The 7,500-nt window shown below is 38.8% G+C and overlaps 1 protein-coding gene and 1 long non-coding RNA gene across 7 annotated transcripts in view; one reads left to right on the forward strand and one right to left on the reverse strand.

Annotated features, from left to right (window-relative positions):
* The window catches only part of LOC137976253 (uncharacterized), a 38,303-nt gene that overhangs the window by 16,547 nt on the left and 14,256 nt on the right, over nucleotides 1-7,500 (forward strand). Inside the window, exons 3-4 of one of the 3 annotated variants that reach the window (XR_011117730.1) lie at nucleotides 2,991-3,090; nucleotides 5,264-5,322. This is a non-coding gene — a long non-coding RNA (uncharacterized lncRNA). Of the gene's footprint in view, nucleotides 1-2,990; nucleotides 3,091-5,263; nucleotides 5,715-7,500 lie in introns of those variants that run through there. The other 2 variants (XR_011117731.1, XR_011117732.1) reach the window with 2 other exon arrangements.
* Nucleotides 1-7,500, reverse strand: part of LOC137976250 (regulator of G-protein signaling 19-like) — a 29,474-nt gene that overhangs the window by 14,067 nt on the left and 7,907 nt on the right. Inside the window, exons 1-2 of one of the 4 annotated variants that reach the window (XM_068823546.1) lie at nucleotides 4,389-4,525; nucleotides 3,503-3,669 (exon numbers count right to left, since the gene is read on the reverse strand). The exons of 1 other annotated variant lie outside the window; for it this stretch is intronic. Coding sequence is in view for 2 of the 3 variants with exons in the window: in XM_068823541.1 (XP_068679642.1) it covers nucleotides 673-762 (90 nt within the window). In the remaining variant the exon portion in view is untranslated. Of the gene's footprint in view, nucleotides 1-672; nucleotides 828-3,502; nucleotides 3,670-4,388; nucleotides 4,526-5,739; nucleotides 5,924-7,500 lie in introns of those variants that run through there. 2 more of the 4 variants (XM_068823542.1, XM_068823541.1) reach the window with 2 other exon arrangements.

Below are 7,500 nucleotides of genomic sequence, written 5' to 3' on the forward strand. Positions count from 1 at the left end.
ATTTTTCGCGTTGTGTCCACATTTCAGTAACACTTGTTTACGTAACGAGAACTTTTTGACGTTCTGTTTCCTTTGAAGGAATAGTTGTCCCTTAGCTGTAATAAGGCAGTTGTTAATAATGGAAAACGCCAATCTTAGATTCCTCCGGGAATTGATATTATAGTAACAAACGTTTTCTCTAATTTAAATCGTCTCCGATTTCAACTAGTTCTATTGTTGAATTTAAGTCCTCGCTTGTAGCAGTGCAAATGAGTTTTTGTAATCTTGATAATTTCCTGTCCCTTATTGCTCTCACTCAGAAAAAAATATATAGAGATCTTTTATTTAATTTTTGGTTTTTGTATTGGGGTCAAAAGTTATCTCGAAAAATCAGAAGTTAAAAACCTTCTGTGAACTCGAGGATTTTGTCCCACGGTCATTTTTAGCACCTGTAACAAACTGCCTGAGAATACCTAATTGTCTACTCTCCGCCCACGTATTTTTTTGCGGGGTCCCTCGACTAACCTCTAACCAAAAAAGCTACCATTTTGTTCTCCCGTACTAGTATTTGTAATTACAAGATTTCGGGGACAAGACGTTAAGGTTTAAGCGAAACTATGGCTTACTTGTCGATAGAGGTCAGAATTCCACAAAAATGCATGTATTATCAAATGTCATTTTTTCACCTCATACCTTGATAATCTTTTTCGTTAGCCTCTTCAGCATTACTGTTTTTCCGTCATTGACGAAGACGTTTAGGTTGGTAGACAATGTCCTCGGCATGAGAACGTTCGTCACAAGTCATTTCAACGAAGTGTACCGAAGTGCTTGTTTCCCTCAATATATTGAACAGCAGGGATGCATATATTATAACATCTATGCTGAGTAGGAAATTGTATGTTAATGATATTTCCGACCCCCGCTTGTCGAGTATTGCTGTGCCACTCTCCATGTGGCCTGTAATCTCACAAGTTTCTGTCAACCCCAAAGTAGAAAAAATATATAGCAGTATAATTCAGAGGGAAATCAACTCAGTGAATTGATGTGAAGATTAGATTCCTACTGTCTTAAAAGTGACCGACTCATCAATCTTATCTTCCACACATAAAAATTCTCAAGGAACCCCGCAGGTCTCTATAGACGAATATGTTCTTTTTCGAAGGGTTTTTGGTGAAATTTAAGGTGGAATTTAACGCTCAAGTTATGAATGCAAGACAAATATCAGCATCAATAAGAAAAGGTTGTTAACTTCGTACATTGAGACAAAAGGACATGTAAAATTGATGTCTGAGTTATAAATTGACCAGAGGCCAGAAACGGACTTTTATTGGACAAGTTAAAAGCGGTGTACGGAATAACAAATCATTGGTCCAAAATTGTTTTCAAATTTATGTACTCGTTACATATAATTTGTGTTACGCAGTCGGTGCAGTTTATTTTATAGGCTGCTAATTGCTAGAGAAACTTCTGCGGTTATTACAAATGGAACGGGTCGAAATTAGGTTACTTGTGTTGAATTTTTTTTGCTTATTTCAATTTAAGGGCGCTCTCCTTTTGTCAGAACTGGCCAGCCAGACTCGTCAGTTTGGAAAGAAAGTGCAACAATTTGAAGGAACACTTGCATGATAATCCCTCGCATTAAACCGAAGAAGTATATATCATCCTCGAAGTGTGTTAATTTGAAGGCGTTGTACGGTTAGTCCTTCCAAATGCTTGGTCTGGCCAGTCAGTTCTGCCAAATGGAAGGCGTCCTAAGATTGTTACGCAGACACAAACCAGGTAGCTTCTTAAATACACCAACTCTGCTGCTTTTTTTTGTAAGGGTATAAAGTATTCAGAGTTCTTTTGTCCTAATGGTGAAAGCAAAAGAGCAATAACTTATTCAACCAAGGGAACTCAATGAACAAAGCCACAGAGAAACCGTTCATAGTTTCTTGAAATCATGGGAAGCGCCTTAAAATTGTAGGGGAAAAATCTTCCTCTTCCCAGCAACTTGTTTGCCGCTCGAAAATGTTTTTGCTGACCTATTCGAGAGCCTCGAAGTTCGTACACATGACCCTATTTGAAAACTGAAGGGACGATTTTTCCCTTGTTGTGAATTTTTAAGTGATTTCTTAACAACTTACTTGCTTTCGACAAACCTCGAAAAGTCTTTGGGTTCGCCAGGCTAAAATTTCAAAATTTGTATGCAACATTCCGCCCGAAATAATATTTCAACGATATGTTCCGGGTTGTGTGCCCCCCAGATTCACAGGGGAGTGCAGATTATTTTCTGATCGTCCAAACATTTTTTATTTTTAGAAAACTGATGACAAATTCGGCGACGATTTCTAAGCACAGAATATTGGATGTTGTTTTTGTAGGCTGCCCGGAACCAATGAATTTCATTTTTATGTAGTAAACCGAGTTTAATTAAAGTTTCAAATATATTCTGTAGCTGAACTGAAAAAACAGATAAGGATGATAGAACATATGGGCTTCTCTCTCGTATCTATTGATTTTTACGTCTGTGGGAAATTTATGAACGCACACGGTTTTCGCAAAGACAAGGGGTTCCAGACCGCCAAAGCACTTATACAATTCATAAACATTCCCATGATAAGGCTGGCAGCGAAACGGAATGCTGTATAGATTGTTTTGACTCACGTGATCAGCAACCTTGTTTTTCCACCAAAACAAAAGAAAACGCGGTTTGCATGATACTAGAGCTCAAGTTGGGTAAAGCAACACGGCCACGGTTCCATTGTTGAGGGACACCTACATGGCCGCCGTGACGTCACATGAAACACTCTATTCGGGTCACGTGCATGTCATTGTAAATCACGCGCATGGTGGTACAATTCAAATGTTATTCTAAATAGTGTTGTCTTAGTACAGTTTTGCAATTTAGATATACAGCAAGCTAATTGCAAACGAAGAAAAAGCCCAATTTCCTTACTGGACGGTGACGTGGTCTAAGCTTCAGATTTAAGGAATATTCTACTCGTTTTGGTGTTTTTGTTTTTTTTCAGGTCAACCGCTGAAAAACCCAACTGTCTTTTCATAAAGCAAAAACCGCTGACATATTTACCTTAGTCCTGGTGCGCAGACATCAAGAACATGAAATGAAAGGTAATCATAACTTACGCAGTTTCAAGCAAAGCTCGAACGGGATTCAAACATATGACCTTGTGATTGTGCTACACTGGTTAACCAACTGAGCTACCAAGCCAGCTGGTTGCTGGCCGATTGCTATTTACGAGTTCAAGTTATATCCCGGATGAACATTCATACAGCTGATTCGTGCATTCTTCCCGGAACATTATCCAATCTGTTTACAGCAAAGCGTCTTGATCAAGTATCGTCATTTCTTGTTAACCTACCATGTCATATATTCACTTCAAATATCTGATAAAATATTCGTGGGAGACGCATTCAAATACGGTCGAAACTGAGCCATTTGCCCGGTGCTATAGCCTTCACATTTCACGTCACGCCTCTTCAATTGGAAAGACATATAACCTTGTAGTCTGCGTTGCCATACCTGCGTGTTAGTTTTGTCGGCTCCTTCGACAAGTGTGCTGTAGATATCTATTAAATCTCTAGACCCCAGAGTTACTCAAAGATCAAAATCGAAAAGATTTCATTTAGAGGGCCCTCAGTACTATATGACAGCTTCGGCGCGCTGAATTGGCCGGTAATAGTAGGGCTCTGAAAGATATGATGAAGAGTGTTACTTCATTTGTTTAATATCGAACTAAAAATATCTTTGGCAAACTTTACTTGACGACACTTCATGAAATTTCCCTTTTTGAGTTAGACAGCTCAGATAAAAAACGATTCTATAAAAAGAAATGCAATTTTAGGCCACTTTGTTAACTTTAATATTAGTTGTGGTCAAAATAGACTTTTTTTGACGTCCTTTTGCGCACCGCCGAGCGGATCAGAGCACTGACTTATTAAAGGATTTCATGGTTAATTTGCTATTTTGGGCCAAGAATGGGCAAAAATCTAAATTAATACCTTTAGCTCACTAGTATACAACATTCCTGACAACCTACTGACAATATATGAAATATATTTATGCCACAAAGAGCAATTCGTACTTAATTTTTAGTGTCTTTCTGAAGACAATGTCTCCAAACTAGAAAAAACTGGCCAATTTTTTCAAGTTTCAATCCAGTTCCATCCTCTCCATCCTTGGCTGCAAACAACGAATAGCTTCAGAGCACTTTAATGGTCATTAGCAACAAAACTACAGCATTATTTTTTGGTTTTCATTGATGCAAGGATACTTTTAGTGTTTTGAAGTTTGACTAAAATAGCCTGCCACTGCCCCTTTAAGGATGACAATAAACAAGAAGTGGTGAATCTTTTCTGATCTCCCACCAATATTCCTCACTTCAAACTAAAAACAGAAAGTGCTTTACTCATATTTTGCATAGGCTCGAAGAGACTCTTGTCTTCTCAATCCTTCCATTTGTCAGCCGGAGAAAACAGTGTTTTTTCTCGCAGAATTTGCGCACTTTTCCTTTTCAGACTAAAACGACGTTGATGATGCCTGAGTTAATATTACAATGCTTCGAAGAACGACCTACCATAAATTTTCCCTCGATAAACAACTGTCATCAAATTTGGCAGTTTTTCGTGCTTGCTTTTAAATTCGGATGTCGTTACAATGCATGCCCAATATTTCAAACAAGAAAGCAAATTTAGATGAAACAATTCTTTGTTTTGTAACATTGACACCTTAAACACAGCTGACAACTTCGTGATGGTTGACCATTGCATAAGATCACCGGGGAAGTGAAGTGATAACTCGTTCTTCGCTCTAGCACAGTTTCCGAGTTTGTAAATAGCTCATACAAAATTTGTGTTTAGTTGATGCTTAAAACATAAATGCCCGCCTTTGTTTTTTCTACATCAATGTTTTGTAAACTAGGCTTATCGACTGATTCAGAGAATGTTTTCGTTCTGCTATAAAGCAGTTTTAAGTCCTGAGATAAAGCTAGTAAAACCTTGTTTTAGTTGTCAAGTTCTTCCTGAAACAAAAGAATGCGTTCAGTTTTCGTGGACTGATCGAAACTGATGAGGCAAATGCTATAAAGCTTCTATAAAACCTTTTGTAACCAGCCTTAAAAAAAGAAAAAAAAAAAAAGAACTTCGCACAAGATTCAGTTTGAAGAGAAATCGGAAACACGGGCGGTTTTTCCAAACATTCTTCTCGTAATATTTTAAACTTTCTCCTTGTTTATTAAACAAACCTCTACGAGGATAAAAAAAAATCTGTATTTCATTCGTTTAGGAGCGATTGGAAAAGTATCCAGGACAACGGACGAACAAGAATGTCGTGGAATCAACAAGGTACTGGACAAGTTGTTTTTCCAGAGAACAAGATCTGATACGTACGTATATCGTGTAGCAAATCGTGTCATCTTGAATGAGGCAATCAAAATTGACAACGAAATTAAGGCCTTCATGCATGATGATAGATGTTATCCGTTTGCAATTACAATGGCTTTGTAATTTTCAGTACCGCAGGTTTGGATTTCCCAATTGAATCAAAATATCTCACTTTGCGGGATTGCAGTAACTTCTGATATCATTTCGCGAGCATCTGTTGTCTCCAACAAATATGAATCTTACATCTGCGTAAAAAGCTACGTTTTTCTTTTTTCGGTATTTAATTTTTGCGGAAGCAACTCTTTCGGTTCGACATTCTGTTTGTTATGATGTTACAGGCACAGCAATGGGAATAAAATTAACTTTCACCGTACGTACTTTTAATCGACGAAGCTGTTTCCATATATTGTGGTAAGCCGCCATTCTGTGAACATTAACGGAAAAATCTCGACGGTTTCATGTGATTTGCTCTGCTTTTTTTTTGTGCCCAACGTTCTGTAAAAAGTTCCGGCTTCGCTTTCCTTAACTTCAACAGGTTTTCAAGCCCGCCGAGTAATAATGAAAGCCTTGTCTATCTTACTGCCTGACCTTTCAAATTGGCAAATACGAGATGTTGGCTGTGATGAATTTCTTCCGGAAACTTCTAGACAGGGATGGTGAATGCATGTTTGTCTTCTAATTCTCTGTTTACTCTATCTTTACAGCTGCCCTTTTTTAAATGATCCTGTTTTCCTAAGGGCAGGGAGGCGGTCAGTTTTGGAGTGAAAATACCCGCCAAAGAGCTCCTGCACACTGACAGTCAAATCCGCTAAAGGCCGACACCACTGCACAGTGGTGAACACCACGTCGCCAAATTTCCTATGAGTAACTGCATCCAAATTCTCTGTAGGCTAACAACTCTCTCAGCAAATCGGACACATAAGCAAAATTCTGTTTAAAATTTCTCTCTAGTTGAACCAATTGAATGGCTCATCTCCACTGAGTTTAGAAACATGAAATGGCTCTCTTTGTTTTCTGGAGTCATTGCTGTAGGTTTATAGTGTAGAATTTTTGTTTGCTTTCTTTTAAGTCGCCTGTGATTTATTGCACCGGAGGTTTGCCCTAAACTGTCTTTCTAAGGACGATCCATTCATTTAAGCAACCGTAGAACATTAGCACACTCGTTTGTAAGAAGGCAGAAGCTGACGTCACATATTATAAAAGTCCGGTTACGTCATCTCCCTATGAAGTGGATACGTTTAAAGGACCTGGTCCTGAAAGGAGGTTCAGCGTGATACCTTTTTATGCTTTTTCGTTGCTTTTTGTTTGCATATTTGCAATGGCTCGCCAATGTGATGAAATCGCATGTTTCTTGCGATGGAGAGTACGAATGAGACAGATATCAGTATTTCTCGGGCACCAGATCAGAAGAGAACGGCTTGGGGTTGACTTAAGCAGCTTGTCACCCTTGGTTCTTTTTTTGAACTAGTTATTGATTCACATATTTTTGTGTCCGGGAAGCCTTTAATCCCCTCAGGGCTTGTGCAACTGCATTGCTTCGGGGGATGGGGTCCCAGTTCTCCCCGCAGAGTTCGTGTCCGGCGGTGTCACCTTAGATCCTTTGCGGGTCGTTTGTAATCTCGAATCAAGTTATTCATTCCTTCCGCTGGTGCCAATGCGAAGCCGAAGAAAATCAGAACCCTTATGGATTGCATAGGCCAGGTGGAGACGGGAGAAGTATTTCATACGACTTGTAAACCCAATGTTTGTTATAATAATAATATTATTATTATTAGTCTCCTCCAAATTTCAAAATGGTTGTTCTGTTCATTTTGGATACAGAGAACTAAACAGAGGAACTCTTAAATGTTTTCCGGCACTTCTGAGAAGTACATGTGGCTTAACTCTACGTTTCGGTTCGCCGCTATCCGTATGCATACTGAATACCTTTTACAAGTTAATGTTTGTCTAAAAAAGATTGTTATAAATTTCATTGAGTTCGGTTATGCCTGGTGCACATGCGTAAGTGCAGGAATAGCATCTTTCATTTCACCGTGAAAACGGCCTCGATGCTAGCAAAAGCGCTAAAATAATTATTTTTCCTTTTCTTTCCCTTTGCGCTTGTGCTTGCGTTCGTCTTATGCCTTGTAAAAAACGACA

Source organism: Montipora foliosa, chromosome 11 (genome assembly GCF_036669935.1).
Source record: "Montipora foliosa isolate CH-2021 chromosome 11, ASM3666993v2, whole genome shotgun sequence".
Lineage (NCBI taxonomy): Eukaryota > Metazoa > Cnidaria > Anthozoa > Scleractinia > Acroporidae > Montipora > Montipora foliosa.